Genomic DNA, 16,080 nt, shown 5'->3' with positions numbered 1-16,080 from the left:
GCATGTCACTGATCCAATCTAGGAGTTCATCTTTGGCTTATTCTTATTAGGGGTTCTCTTGTATACTCCCTGTGTACTAGGGTTGCGCTCCTCTACGATTTATTAATGATACAAAATTACTTATAAAAAAAAAAAAAAAAAAGGTGGGATAGGTCAGGCACCATATTTAGAGTGTTTGGCTGTATTATTAAGTATATTTCTTTAATATTATTGGTGCACCACAAACTAGCAAACAAGGATGGTGTTTTTACTATTTGTATATCAGGTTATATAAGTGCAGTTGTGGGTTATTCATGCATATTTTCACTTAAACTGTAGCTCTGGTATATGTTACTATTTTTGTTTGACCAAATTTTGAATATATCTAAATACCTTGTAAGAGATTTATGAGAAGTTGTGGCTTATATGTCTGTTGAAAATTGTGATATTTTTTTCTCCTGCTGAAGCATCATAAGACAGAAGATGTAGTAAGTGGCTTCTTTTTGCTTTGGAGTTTACAACTTCTATTTCGTTGGTGATTTGTGCATAAATGATCTTATATTTTATGCATGCTGCTGTGAGTCTTCTGAATGCTTGGGTGTTCTGTTTATAGGCACTGCTTTCTCTGTGCTCTGATGAGTTAGTGTCTGCCAAAAGTGCCCTGGATTTGTGTATTAATCAGATGAAGAATGTGTTGAGCTCCCAACAGTTGCCTGAGAATGCATCCATGGAAACAATTGGTCGAGCATACCATGCCACGGAGACAATTGTACAGGTATTACCTTTGCCCATCCCCTGGAGTCCATGTAATGTGAAGCAATGGTTTTCTACTATCTTTGTGTATCATATGTTAGTTATTAAAATCCAAGGTCAAAATAGGCAATATGCACTTTTGCTTCCCTTACATTCAGATGATTATGGGATTGTTGTCCGATTTGCTTTACATGTGGTTTAGTTTGTAATGCTGAGTGATATTTTCCCTGTTGCATGTCAGGGACTACTATATTGTAGATACATGCTGAGAAAGCTTACAGGGGTTAGTGATATGTTAATTAATTCTGAAAGAAGTAGGGATGCCGATGATGCATCATCTGATGCTGGTAGCTCCAGTGTGGGTAGTCAGTCCACAGATGAGTTATCTGAACTTCTCACACAGGCAGACATCTGGCTAGGACGTGCTGAGCTGCTTCAAAGCCTCTCGGGATCAGGAATTGCTGCTTCTCTTGATGATATTGCTGATAAGGAGTCATCGGCGCGTCTCCGTGACAGGTTGATTGTCGATGAACGATACAGCATGGCTGTATATACTTGCAAAAAGTGTAAGGTAAACATTATGCCTGATTATTGTTGTAGTTCACTCTGATGGTCTGTAGTGGTATTCAGCTTATGAATATTTGGGGCCTCTCTCAGATTGATGTTGTGCCTGTGTGGAATGCATGGGGACATGCGTTGATTCGGATGGAGCGCTATGCACAAGCTCGGGTGAAGTTTAAGTATGTCAAATTTATGTTTGCTTAGAAATGTTTCAGACAATATATGTTCTCTCTGTCTCCCATTCCTCTCAAGTGGGGATACAGATGGTCTTATTCTTTATTTTTCCTATTCAATTGTTTTCAGGCAAGCTCTTCAATTGTACAAGGGTGATCCTGCACCTGTCATTTTAGAGATAATTAATACAATTGAGGGAGGTCCACCAGTTGATGTTTCAGCGGTTCGTTCCATGTAAGATATCAGCAGCTTTTATGTCACAATACCTATATTTATTATTGCCTTAAAATTGTTTTGTGGTTACCGTTGAACTAGTAACTGAACAACTTCGTACCAAGATCTATGCGGGGTCCAGGCTTTAATTTATACGAGATCTACAGTCCCTGCTAGTGACAATGTTGTCTTGATATGTGCTGAAACTTTTGTATTTTTGGATGGTATAATACTATAATGAAGACTATAAAGAAGAATGCGTAATTCATATAAATTAGCATAACTGCACACCTAGAATTAGAACTGCTGCAAAAAAAAAATAAAAAAATTGCGCACCGTAAAACGACAAACAAAAAAAACTCTCTTCTCTCTTCTCTCTCCTTCGTTTTTCCTTTTTGTCTCCCCTCCATTTGCCCTAGCGGTGGTGCGTTTTAGCGCAGGCTAGGGTTCAACTCCCTTTTTCATCCCCGAGATCTCTTGAGTGTTTCGAACTGATCTAGTTGACCGTGAGGGGTGTGCGGCCATGTCTCGGAGTGTTTGGAGATCGGTTCGGTGAGTGAGTTTGTTATTGAGCGACGCTTCTTCATTGAAGGAAAAGCCTTCTGCTTTACGGCGAAGGAAGGGTTCTCTGATTTTCGGCTAGAGGAAAGGAGGAAGGGTTTCGTAGGGGTCATTTTTGTGGGTCTTCATAGTTCATCCTAGTTGGTCGATACGGTGGAAGAGGCAGCTCTGTCTCCGGTGAAGGAAGATACGGTCTAGTGTCACTGTGAGGATGCGAAGGTGTTGATGGTTCGTGGGGGCGGTAACAAGGCAGGAAGATTTTTGGAGGTGGCCATCTACACCGAGGGTGGATGGAAAGGGATTATCTGGCTCCCTGAGGGCCAAAATGGGTGGGGTTGGCGTCGGTTTGTGGGTGAGATGTGATTGATTCTGGTGTTTCAGAGAGATCAGAATTTGGCTCTCGAAAGAGTCCCTCCCCTACAAGCGGCGTTGTTGGAGAAGTTTGTCACCGTTGCGCTAATTGGCCATGATCAGGATAAAGCCTGCTTTGATACCAACTGACGTAGTGGAAGACTAAGGTAACTAATCAAAAAGCAACGTTTTTGATTCTGCAAGGAGAAGCGTCTTCGTCTTCTACCCAAAAAGATAAAATAAGCCCGCATGCTAAAAGAAAGATAAAACTCCGCAGAGTATTTGAGAGAGAATTCTCTGATTTGATAATAATTCAATGAGTTAGTTTTACATAATAAGCAAGTCTATTTATAGAAGAGAAATACTTGTAGAGAAAGTAAACATACTTCTAGTAGAGAAAGTAAATCTAATCCTAATAGAGAAAGTAAATCTAATCCTAGTAGGAAAGTAAACATAATCCTAGTAGCAATTGTAAACATAATCCTAATAAAGAAAGGAAAATAAAGTTATAATAAAATAAAATAAAATCCTAATATAAAATTAATAATCAGCGAGAATCGTGACAATCTTTCCTTTCGTACTTCCATTGTTTGAGAATCGATAAAATTCTGATTAAGCAGCGCTACTCCAATATTATTTTTGATATTTTCTTTATTTTCGTTTTTACTGAAAATAAAGTAAATATTGTCCTACATCACTTAGTTTAGTCAGTATACAAGCAAACCTTCAAAAACTATCGTAGAGCTAAGGGAGCAAGAGGAACACCGGTGAAAGATTCCTTTCTTCTTGAGGCGGTGGTGGAGTCTCTCAGAGCTTCGCCGGTGTAGTATCAATCCACGCCTATTGCTGGGTTCATTGCACAAATTCTGTCAGAGGCTATCCTCGGTGAGGCGTTTTCAATTTGTGTTGAGGGAGGCCAATTCTCTCGGGGACGAGGATACGTCCTTGGTGCTTTAGTAGGCCTTGGAGGAGGATTATCATCAGGTTGGTATGGTGGCTCGCCCTAAGTCTAAGGTAAGAGGGAACAGTTAAACTTAAAGAGTTTCATTAACTATGGCGATGCTATCTCCTCCTTTTGACGTGGGAAAGGCAAGGCTCATGTCATGTAATGTCGTGTATTCCTTGAGGGTTTCAGGTGTTGAGGGTTTTTGGTGGGTTTGTTGGGTTCCTTTCGGGGTTTTTGGTGGTGTTGGGTTTTTGCGGGTGCTTTCTCTTGTTGTTTTCTGCTTTTGGTGTCCTTGTTGTATACTTCCTAAATGCTTGGGGGCCTCTACACTTTTTATAATACTTCTTTGATTACCTATAAAAAAAAAAAAAAAAATTAGAACTACTGCCATTAGCTGCCAATTATCATTTACATAAATGTGTTTTGGATGCTGCCGCCTACACTGGTTTGGACCCTTTTCCAGAGGTTGGGCTACGACCCACGAATTTTTTGAGCAAATCTTTTCAATCTTTTAGCATTTCAGGTTCAGTTTTCTCCAACCAGTGGAGAATGATGCATAAGACGAAATGTAAAATATTTATTTATTTAGGTGAGTAAATAAATATTTATTTATTAGGTGGCCAGGCATATAGAGAAACTCCAACGAGATTTTCTGTGGGGAGGTGTAAATGATGAGTTCAAATATCATTTGGTTAAATGGGACAAGGTTTGCTCTCCTATTTTTTTTTGATAAGTAATAATTTTATATATCACTCACTCTGGATAATGTTCGGAAAAGAGCTATTGTAGTGATTAATTGTTGCTATAGGTGTGAATCGGATGGGTAGTCTGCGGATCATCTCTTTCTTCATTGTGGGGTTGCGCGCCAGATGTGGGATGTTATTTTCTCCCGCTTCTATTTGTGTTGGGTTATGCTTAGAAGTGTTAAGGAGATGTTTGATACTTGGTGGTCGGGCAGTAGAACCCATAGCGCCGTGGTTTGGAAGATGGTTCCCCTGTGTCTTTTATGGTGCCTTTGGAATGAAAGGAATGCGAGATGCTTCGAGGATTTGTTGAGGAACCTTGAGGACCTTGTTCATTTCTTTTTGTACACGCTTTTCACATGGACTGCAGGTTGGCTTGCTCCTTTAGTGATTAATTTTCCTGATTTTCTCCTTATGTTCTCTTTTTCTGTCTCCCCCACTTATCCGCTCTCTTGTATACTCCCTGTGTACTTGGGTTGTGCCCCTCTGCGCTCTTTAATGCATTATTACTTATCAAAAAAAAAAAAATATCAAAAGCGCAGAGGGGCGCAACCCATATACACGGGAAGTATAAATAGAGAGCGCCTAAGAGGGAGAGAAATGAAAGAGGAAGTTAGAAAAACTAATTACTAAAGGAGCTAGCCAAGCGGCCGTCCAAGAGTAAAGAGTAAAGAAGAAAAGATGAGTCAGTTCTTCTATAGTCCTAGTAGAGTTCTCAAAACATCTAGCATTTCTTTCAATCCATATACACCACATAAGACATAGAGGGATCATCTTCCATACTACCGCGCTTCGAGCACGTCCTCCCAACCACCAGCAATAGAACAAATCCCTCACTCTACAAGGCATAACCCAATGCAACCCAAACCGACTAAAAATAGTGTGCCAAAGAGTTCTTGCGGTTTCGCAATGGAGAAGAAGATGATCTACTGACTCTCCTGTCTTTTTGCACATACAACACCACTCCACCATCACAAGGTTCCTCTTACGCAGATTATCATGAGTCAAAATTTTGCCTAGGGCCGCGGTCCACCCGAAAAAAGCCACTCGCAAAGGCACCTTTGTGCGCCAAATACTCTTCCAAGGAAACACCTCATGGTCAAAATTCGACAAGGCCTTGAAGAGCGACTTAACCTCGAACTTGCCTTTCTTAGACGAGGCCCAGCAAATACGATCCACCGTACCTACAAAGATCTTGCAAGAGTACAATCGATCAAAAAAAGGAGCAACCAAATCCATCTCCCAGTCCTGAACGGGTTGCACAAAAATGACATTCCACTCTACAACCCTATTCCTTCAAGTAAAATTATCCTTCACCCAAGCTTTTTTGTGTCTAGCGATGCTGAACAAAGACGGGAAGTCTTGCTTCAAAGGATTTTCTCCACACCAAATATCATGCTAGAAACGAACTTTCGAACCCACCTCCACCTCAAACCGAATACCTTTGGCAAAGGAACTCCAACCTTGTCGAATATGCTTCCCTAATCCCACACCATGAGAACCCGAAACCTCCTTCGTGCACCACCCGCCTTCCTGGTCTTCGTACTTGGCTTTGATAACCTTGCACCAAAGAGCCTTACTCTCATTCGCATATCTCCAAAGCCATTTTCCCAAGAAAGCTTGATTAAACTAATGCAACTTTCGAATACTAAGACCACCGTAGTGCAGGGGACGACAAACCTGGTTCCACTTTACAAGGTGCAACTTAGGCTCATCTCCCATTCCTCCCCACAAGAAATCTCTTTGGACTTTCTCAAGCCTTTTAGCTACACATGGGAATCGGAAACAAAGACATAAAGTAAGTCGGAAGATTAGACAACGTACTCTTGATGAGAGTTAAACGGCCTCCTTTAGAGACGTACATCCTCTTCCAACCTGCGATTTGACGCTCCATCTTCTCAATCACATCATTCCACATAACTGTCGCCTTAGACGGCGCCCTAAGAGGAAGACCCAAATACTTCATAGGCAAATCGGCAACACTACACCCAAGGATATTAGCTAATACCCCAATGTTCTCCACCTCTCCAATAGCCACAATTTTAGACTTTACACAATTTTGCTCTCCTATTTCCGAAGGAGGACTAGGGATCAGGAAGTTGAGTCTGTTCAACCAGACTTTATTAGGAAAGTGGCTGTGGTGTTATGCACACGAGAGAGAGGCTTGGTGGAGAATTGTCGTTGAAGGCAAGTATGGTTCTGAGTGGGGTGGTTGGCATTCGGCCGACATTTTTGGGCCTCATGGGGTGGGTCTTTGGAGGTATATTAGTAAGGGGTGGCGTTTGTTTTCAAGCCACACCAGATTTAATCCAGGTGACGGATCCAAAATCAGATTTTGGGATGATGTTTGGTGCGGAGAAGTGTGTCTTAAGGAAATTTTTCCAGGCCTATACAGCATAGCTTGTGCAAAAGATGCGTCTATTGCTGACAATTTGGAATTCACGGGTGGAGCTGTTCAATGGAATGTTAGTTTTTTTCGAATGATTCATGATTGGGAATTGGAAGTGTTAGCCTCGTTCTACACTTTGTTATAGTCCTATAGAATGAACAGGGAAGGAGAGGATAAAATTTGGTGGATCCTGTCAAGTAAAGGGAAGTTCGATGTTAGATCTTACTATAGTGTCTTGGCTAGCACTGAGGCTAGTCCGTTTCCTTGGAAGAGCATTTGGCGTACCAAGGCTCCCATGAGAGTGGCTTTCTTTACCTGGACGGCGGTGTTAGGGAAGATTCTCACGATTGACAATCTTAGAAAAATTAATCTTATTGTGATTAATAGATGTTGCTTGTGCAAATTAGATGGGGACTGCGGCAAAATTTTTTACTTGTTTTTTACTAAGGCGCCTCAGCGAGTGGCTTTTTTCGGGTGGATTGCGGCCCTAGGCAAAATTTTGACTCATGATATGTTGCGTAAGAGGAACATAGTGGTAGTGGAGTGGTGTTGTATGTGCAAGAAGATCGGAGAGTCAGTCGATCATCTTCTTCTCCACTGTGAGCTCGCAAGTGCTCTTTGGCACACGATTTTTTAGCGTTTTGGGTTGCATTGGGTCATGCCTTGCTGGGTGAGGGCCTTGTTTGCTAGCTGGTGGTCGGGAGGACGATCTCGAAGCGCGGTTGTGTGGAAGATGATCCCTCTGTGTCTTATGTGGTGTATTTGGAATGAAAGAAATGCTAGATGTTTTGTAAATTCCACTAAGACAATAGAGGAATTGACTCATTTTTTCTTCTTTACTCTTGAACGGCCGCTTGGCTAGCTCATTTAGTGATTAGTTTCTCTGATTTTCTTTTTCATTTCTCTCCCTCCTAGGCGCTCTCTGTTTATACTTCCCGTGTATGTGGGTTGCGCCCCTCTGCGCTCTTTTTTATATGATCATTACTTATAAAAAAAAAAATCGGATGGGGAAACGATCGATCATCTTCTTCTCCATTGTGAGATCGCTCGTTCTTTATGGAATGCTATCTTTAGCCGGTTTGGATTGTCATGGGTTATGCCTAGTAAGGTGGCAGATTTGTTTGCTTGTTGGTGGGCCGGTGGGCGGTCCCGGAGCGCTGTTGTGTGGAAGATGGTTCCCTTATGCCTAGTGTGGTGTTTATGGTTAGAAAGAAATGCAAGATGCTTTGAGGACTCGGAGAGATCTTTGGAGGAACTCATGGCCTTCTTCTTCTTGTCAACTGTACTGAATACCTCTCAATGTGAGGGTTGCTTGTATTATATAGAAATTGTCTAGGTAATTACAGGCTGTATCTCAGTGATTACAGTAATCTAGGGAAACAAATAAGGTAACTAAAATCTACGTATTAATTACAATATAGTATAGCTATAATACAAGAACATGCCATAACTAGAAAGACTAATTATGGCTAAATGTATATGATATATATAGACCGTATCTGACTGACGTCCTCCCTCAAATTGATGCTGGTCGATCAAGAAGCATCAATTTGCCCACAAGGAACTGATGACGCTGTCGTGTCATAGCCTTCGTGAAGACGTCAGCTATCTGGAGATCAGTAGAAACATGAGGAAGAGTGATAACACGAGTGTCCAAGGCTTCCCGAATAGAATGACAGTCTATCTCAATATGCTTCGTACATTCATGGTAAACAGGATTAGCAGCTATTTGAATGGCACTAGTATTATTTGCATGAAGAGGAGTAAAATCAGTTTGAGAAAATCCAAGCTCAGCCAACAGCCCATGAAGCCAGACAATCTCAGAACAAGCAGCAGACATTGCCCGGTATTCGGACTCAGTAGATGATTTCGAAACGCGAGCTTGCTTCTTACTCTTCCAAGAAATCAATGAATCACCAAGAAATATGCACCAACCCATGGCAGACCGCCGAGTGTCGGGACATCCTGCCAAATCCGCATCACTATAAGCAACAAGGCGAAGAGGAGAGACGGTTGGAAGGAACAACCCACGGCTAGAGGACCCCCGAAGATATCGAATGATACGTCGAATAGCAGCTAAATGAAGATGGCGTGGAGTTTGCATAAATTGGCTACCTTGCTGGACAGCGAAAGAAATATCGGGTCGAGTAATAGTCAAATAGTTCAAGCTGCCTACCAACTGTCGGAACACAGTAGGATTAGAGGGAAGATCACCCTCCTCACTTCGATATTTCACATTAACCTCCATAGGAGTATCCACCGAAGAAGAGTTCTGAAGACCAGCCAGGCTAATCAAAAGTCCCGGGTATATTTGTGTTGATTCAAGAATATACCAGAAGAATCAGTGTGCACCTCCAACCCTAAAAAATACGTAAGAGGACCAAGGTCTTTCATATGAAGAGTCTTGAAGATTCCGCCTGAGATGTGCAATCAAACTGGTGTCGGTGCCCGTAATGACAATATCGTCCACATACACAAGTAAAAGAACGAGACCAGTCGGAGTCTTGCAAAGGAATAAAGAAGAATCATATTGGCTTTGGACAAAGGAAAAGCGAAGCAGAGTAGACCTGAATTTTTCAAACCATGCTCGGGGAGCCTGTTTTAAGCCATAGAGAGACTGCTTTAACTTACACACAGGGGCAGATGGAGAAGAAAACAAACCCGGAGGAGGGAGTCATGTAAATATCCTCTTTGAGATCACCCTGAAGAAAAGCATTTTTGACATCCATCTGGTGAAGTGGCTAGCCTTGGGAGGCGGCAATAGAAATAATTGTACGCACGGTGGTCATCTTCGCGACCGGAGCAAATGTCTCCTCATTGTCCACCCCATATTCTTGCCTGTTCCCAAGAGCAACTAATCAGGCCTTATACCGATCTAGAGTCCCATTAGAGCGAAACTTAATCGAGTAAACCCATTTACAACCAATGGCTTTAACATGAGAGGGGCAAGGAACCACATCCCATGTATGATTGTCCTAGAGAGCCCGAAGTTCCTCATCCATCGCTTTTCGCAAACATTCACATTTAACAGCCTCGGAAAAACATGTAGGGATGGAAATAGAAGATAAAGTAGCATTAAAAGAAGTGTGGGGAAAACCATACCTATCAGGAGGATGTGATACCCTAGCAGATCATCGAGGACTAGACTCATGAACTGTCTCAGATGGCGGGTCAATCAGAGGAGTTGTCGGAACAGTTTCAGATGAAGGGTTAGTCTTGGGAAGGGGCAAAGTTGGTAGACGTCGAGAATACACAATGCCAGGTTTGAACCGCTCAGGCAGAAGAGGCAATTCATGAAAACAAGGTTGAATACTAATCTCAGGCAATGATTCAACATGTGTAGAAAATAAACATTGATTCTTTTTTTTTTTGATAAGTAATAATGATATATAAAAAAAGCGCAGAGGGTCGCAACCCACATATACGGGAAGTATAAACATAGAGTGCCTAGGAGGGAGAAAAATGAAAAAGAAACTCAGAGAAACTCAGAGAAACTAATCACTAAAGGAGCTAGCCAAGCGGCCGTCCAAGAGTAAAGAGTAAAGAAGAAAAAATGAGTCAATTCCTCTATGGTCCTAGTGGAATTTTCAAAACATCTAGCATTTCTTTCATTCCAAATACACCATATAAGACATAGAGGGATCATCTTCCACACAACTGCGCTTCGAGATCGTCCTCCTGACCACCAGCTAGCAAACAAGTCCCTCACCCGGCAAGGCATGACCAAATGCAACCCAAACCTCTGCAAAATCATGTGGCAAAGAGCACTTGCGAGCACACAATGAAGAAGAAGATGATCGATTGGCTCTCCGTTCTTCTTGCACATACAGCACCACTCCACTACCACTATGTTCTTCTTGCGAAGCGTATCATGAGTCAAAATTTTTCCTTGGGCCGCAGTCCACCCGAAAAAAGCCACCCGCTGAGGCGCCTTAATACACCAGATGCTCTTCGAAGGAAACTCCTCTTGATTAGAAATGGGCAAGGCCTTGTAGAACGACTTAACCTCGAACTTCCCTTCTTGGACGAAGACCAGCAAATACGATCTACACTGCCTAGTGAAACCTTGCAAGAATACAACCGATCAAAGAAAGGAGAAACCAAATCCACCTCCCAATCTTGGACCGATCGTACGAAAATGACATTCCACTCAACAACCTCATTCCTCCCAATAAAATTATCCTTCACCCAAGCATCTTTGTGTCTGGCGATACTGAATAGGACGGGAAAGCTTGCTTCAAAGAATTGTCCCCACACCAAATATCATGCCAGAAACGAATAAACATTGATTCTCAAAGAACACAACATTACGAGATATACGAAATTTGTTAGAACAAAGATCATAGCAAACATAACCTTTGTGAGAAATACTATAACCCATAAAGGCACATTTAACAGACTGAGCAGAAAGTTTGTGACGTTCATGAGCAGGTAAATGAACAAAACAAACACATCCAAAAGTATGCAGATTAAGATAGCTAGGATGCTGATGATACAAACGATAATAAGGAGAATCAAAATGCAACACCTGAGTGGGCAGTCGACTAATTAAGTAAACTGCAGTAGATAATGCCTCAACCTAGAATTTAGAAGGAACATAGGACTCTAGCAATAAAGTGCGAACAACATCCAAGAGATGGCGGTTCTTTCGTTCCGCCGCTCCATTTTGTTGAGGAGTATAAGGACGAGAGCGCTGAGAGACAATTCCTTTGTGGTGTAAGAAATCATGAAACTCGTGGGACATGTATTCTCCACCAGAATCAGACCTCAAAATCTTAATGCCTGTAGAAAATTCATTCTCAATATATGCTACAAAGGTCTTAAAAACAGACAGGACCTCAGATTTGGCCCGAAGAAAATCGACCCAAGTATACTGATTGAAATCATCTATGAATGTCACAAAATATTTATATCGAGCATGGGAAATTACAGGAGAAATGCCCCATACATCACCATGCACAACATCAAAGCATTTTGCAGCACGACTACCATGAGAAGAAAACGAAAGGGTTTTACTCTTACCAAGTTTGCATACAGAACAATCAAATGACAAATTTTGAGAAACTCGTTCTTTATTGCCTAACAAACCAGAATTTAACATATGAGACAGAATAATAGAATTTGGATGACCCAAACGTTTGTGCCATACTTCGTTCGGAGTGTTAACTGTCCTACAAGCCAAAGATAAACAACTAGGAATTGAAAAGTACAGTGGAAATAGTCTGCCAACTTTAGGCCCCTTCGCGAGTATCTTCCCCGACACCTGATCCTGCACAAGACAACCATCACGAGAGAAATTGACGTCACAGTTTTTTTCAACTAACTGGCCAACTGAAATAAGACTATTAGAAAGTCCAGGAGATACATAAACATCTCTGAATGAAGGATTAATATCTCCTACTTCATTAATAGCTAAATGATTCCCATTAGCTACTTGAATATGAGATGACCCATGATATGGACGAACATTGCAAAGAGTATCAGGTGATCTGGTCATATGATTGGATGCTGCAGAATCAATAAGCCAAGACTTAGACGAAATAGTACCATTACCTTGGAGCCCTAAGGCAGAAAAGGCCGACATAATCATCTGCTGGACCATTTCAGGAGTAAGAACAGCTGATCCGGCTGCAGAAGAAGAGGCTGAGGACATCAATGGAGCAGAAGAGGTGTTTACTGCAGCCTGATAGGTAGTAGCTTGACGATTTTGAGGCCGAGTGGGACATTCTCTAATAAAGTGGCCCAATTTCTTACAGTAATTGCAAGTTTTCTTTGCACAATTGGCAGCAATATGACCATACTCCTTGCAGCTGAAACACTGGACTTTGCGCATATCCTTACCCTTCCCTTTCCCATAGGCTGCATAGGCTATTGGATTCGGGTTGGAATTGTGCTGGAACGTAGCCTGTGTGAGAAGACGCTGCTCCTCACAAAGTAATTCTCCAAAACAAACATCTAAAGAGGGAGAAGGATCCCGGTTCATTAAATTTGAGCGAGTAACCTCAAATTTAGAGCGTAATTTCATCAGGAATTGATCTCTGTTGCTCTGCTCATGAACAGCCTGAACAGCAGAGAGAGATGCAGCAGGTACTTTCGCATAAACCATATCAGAAAATTCTCCCCGCAAATTCTGGAAACCAGAAAAATACTCCGGAATGGAGAGATTGCCTTGAGTGTAACTAGCAATCTCATATTCCTGCTGAAAACGTCGTGCGGTATTGTCCTGATGATAAACCTTCAGCAAATACTCCCACATAGCCTTCGCAGTCTTATAGGGCCTCAGATTAAGCATAATAAGAGGATCAACAGACCTTAAGATCCAAGACATCACATGTGCATCCTTGACCTTCCACTTAGGCAACTCCTTAGTTTCCGTAGGAGTTGGATCACTACCGTCAATATGGCCCCACAATTCTTTTCCCATAACAAATAATTGAAACTGGAATTCCCAAGCAGAATAATTTTTTCCAGTAAAACGAACCCCAAAAATCTCGCTAGAAGAGATGATAAAATAAGAAAATTGGAGATTAAAACACCTGATAAAGAAGTAACAGGCCCACCAGAACTATTGGACAGCAAGCCCAAGTCCACACAAGGCAAACACCAATCAGCAACCTCAAACAGCAACAAAGCCCAAAGTTACCAGCAACCCCAAACAGCAAGTCCAAACCAGCCAGCCCAGCAAGTCCAAGCCCAACAAAGCCCAAGCCCAAAAACCCAATTACCAGTCAGCAACCCAAACCAAACATCAACTCAAACCAACAGCACCACAAACAAAAATCGTGACAGCCAATCCACGCTCACCGCAGCAAACAGCTGACAGCCCCAAATTGCCGATAGCACCAAATCGCTGATAGCACCACAAATCGCCGACAGAACGAGATCGCCGGGATCACTCCTCCAGATCCTGTCAGCCCCAAAAAATCACCACAACCCACTGTCAACACCAAACGGCCGACAGCCCAGATCGCCGACAACCACCAAGGAGATTGTCAAAAGCCCAAGTCTGCCGACAACCACCACAGATTGCCGGAAACGCTCTGCTCCACACCAAAATAGAATCAGCCACACCTGAACCTGCCAATAGCACCAAATCTCCGACAGCCCAGATCGCCGACAGCCACCAAGGATTCTCCACAACCTCCAAAGGGTCTCTCGACAGCCACTAATCTATGTAGACTGCCGCTACCCTCAACAAAAACTGCCAAATAGCAGTTTAGAACCCACCAGAATAATCAACAACTCCCCTGAAGTTATCGACCCCGAAAAAAAACAACAGGTAACTGAAAACGTAGAACAACCCTAATTTAGATGATGGCTTTGATACCATGTCAATTGTATTGAATACCTCTCAATGTGAGGGTTGCTTGTATTATAACGAAATTGTCTAGGTAATTACAGGCTGTATCTCAGTGATTACAACAATCTAGGGAAACAAATAAGGTAACTAAAATCTACCTATTAATTACAATATACTATAGCTATAATACAAGAACATGCCATAACTAGAAAGACTACTCATCTAGGAATATTGAGGACCTTCTACACTTTTTCTTGTACACCCTTTTCACTTGGACCGCTGGCTGGGTAGCGCCCTTAGTGATAAGCTTCCCTGATTTCCTTTTTATGTTCTTTTCTTCTTTTTCTCCCTCTTAGTCGCTCTCTTGTATACTCCCTGTGTACTAGGGTTGCGCCCCTCTGCGCTTTGATAATATACCTTTACTTATCAAAAAAAAAAAAAACTAGAAAGAGTAATTATGGCTAAATATATATGATATATATAGACTGTATTTGACTGACACTTCTATACGCTTTTCACTTGTACAACAGCTTGGCTTACCCCTTTAGTGATTAACTATCTTGATTTTTTTGTTCTTTTCTCTTCTCCTAGTTAGGCGCTTTGTCTTGTATACTCCCTATGTACTTGGGTTGCGCCCCTCTGCGCTTTTGATATAAACATTACTTATCAAACAAAAAAAAAGGATTTAATTTTATGTTTTATTTAGTTTTTAAGAGTCAATGGTGTTGTTTTTGGTAATTCAATAATAGGTGATTGTCCTAGAGTACTTTAGGCATTTTACTAAATGGGCATTGTCCTTGATTATGTTAGGTGAGTCAATAAATGCTTGTTGCCTGAGGGTTCAGTCATTAGTCTATTTAAGTGTCTTTTGTACTCCAATGGAGGGAGAGTTGATTGAATAAAAAAAATTAAGAATTGATTCTTCTCCCTCTCTTTCTCTCCCCCCTTTTCAAACTGCTCTCTCTCTCTTCTCCTTTTTCTTTCCCTGGCTTCTCTCTTTCTAGCATCTTTTTTCTCTCCTTTCTTAGCTTCTTTCTCCTCACTTTGCCATAATTTTGCTGTGTGATTTTTGTGTCTATTTTGTCCCCCATCAGTGTCTCCTTGAGCTCTTTACCATTTGGGGTGGCTCAATAAAAATTGAGGTCTAATGCAAAAAGTTAAAATGGGGCCTTCTGTCTCATTTGACCATTAGTTATAGTGATTTCCTTGTTCGTTTTGCTTTTTCTAGTTAGGTGGATCATTTTGTATACTTCCTGCGTATTTAGGGGCACCTTATGCGTTCAATGAGGTTGTTTTATTACTTATAAAAAGAATATTAATATAATAAAATTTTGAATTAATTTTTCAATATTTAATATAAAAATTTATTAATATTTTGAAACTTAAATTTACTAATCAAATTTTTATCTTCAAGTTTTGTTAATAAATTATTCTCAATAGATAATATGACTTGATTTATTTTATCTTTCTTGTAAGATAAACGGCAAGTAGGATTTAATTAGACGTGTACTAAAATCAATGACATGCAATTGAAACTTGCAATAAGAACCAACTAAAATCATAAGGCGTTTGATAGTAAGTATAACATGTAAAATATCAAAGAAATAAAAAATGATAAAACCAAAAGCAAAAGATTAGAAGTGATGAGAGAAAATAAGAGAAAAAAAGTATAAAAAGAAAGTGGGTCGTGCTTTTGTTTTGAATTTCTAAAGATTTTAAACATGCTGCATCACTTTTTTTTTCAAAATAAAACCCTTATAGCATGTCAAATGGCCTCCTTTCATTTTATTTTTCTTAAGACCTTTTACCTTTTTCTTTTTTTTTCCTGACAAATTTAATTTGAAATGCCTTTTTTTGGGGGTCTTTTATAAATTTGAGGCCTTAGGCGGTGGCCTAATTGGCCAAACCATGGAGCTGGTCTTGCTTACCATTAAAGATCACTAACCAATATTGGTTGGGGTGTAAAATTTGTATTTGGTTCACTTATGGTTGGCAAAGAATAAAAACTTGGGTTTACATTATATATATATATCAACGTGTGATGCATAGAACCTTTAGTCTGAAGTGAGATCTATATCGCTCTTTTAAAATCACCCTTCGCTGGAATGCA

The 16,080-nt window shown here is 41.0% G+C and overlaps 1 protein-coding gene across 1 annotated transcript in view; it reads left to right on the top strand.

Moving 5' to 3' along the window:
* The window catches only part of LOC132190698 (uncharacterized), a 122,308-nt gene that overhangs the window by 59,545 nt on the left and 46,683 nt on the right, over positions 1–16,080 (top strand). The window contains exons 23-26 of the mRNA XM_059605742.1: positions 593–754; positions 974–1,303; positions 1,390–1,472; positions 1,597–1,701. Of these exons, the coding sequence (XP_059461725.1) occupies positions 593–754; positions 974–1,303; positions 1,390–1,472; positions 1,597–1,701 (680 nt within the window). The remainder of the gene's footprint in view (positions 1–592; positions 755–973; positions 1,304–1,389; positions 1,473–1,596; positions 1,702–16,080) is intronic.

This window comes from Corylus avellana, chromosome ca8 (assembly GCF_901000735.1).
Source record: "Corylus avellana chromosome ca8, CavTom2PMs-1.0".
NCBI lineage: Eukaryota > Viridiplantae > Streptophyta > Magnoliopsida > Fagales > Betulaceae > Corylus > Corylus avellana.
This window is presented reverse-complemented; position numbering and strand designations above follow the sequence as displayed.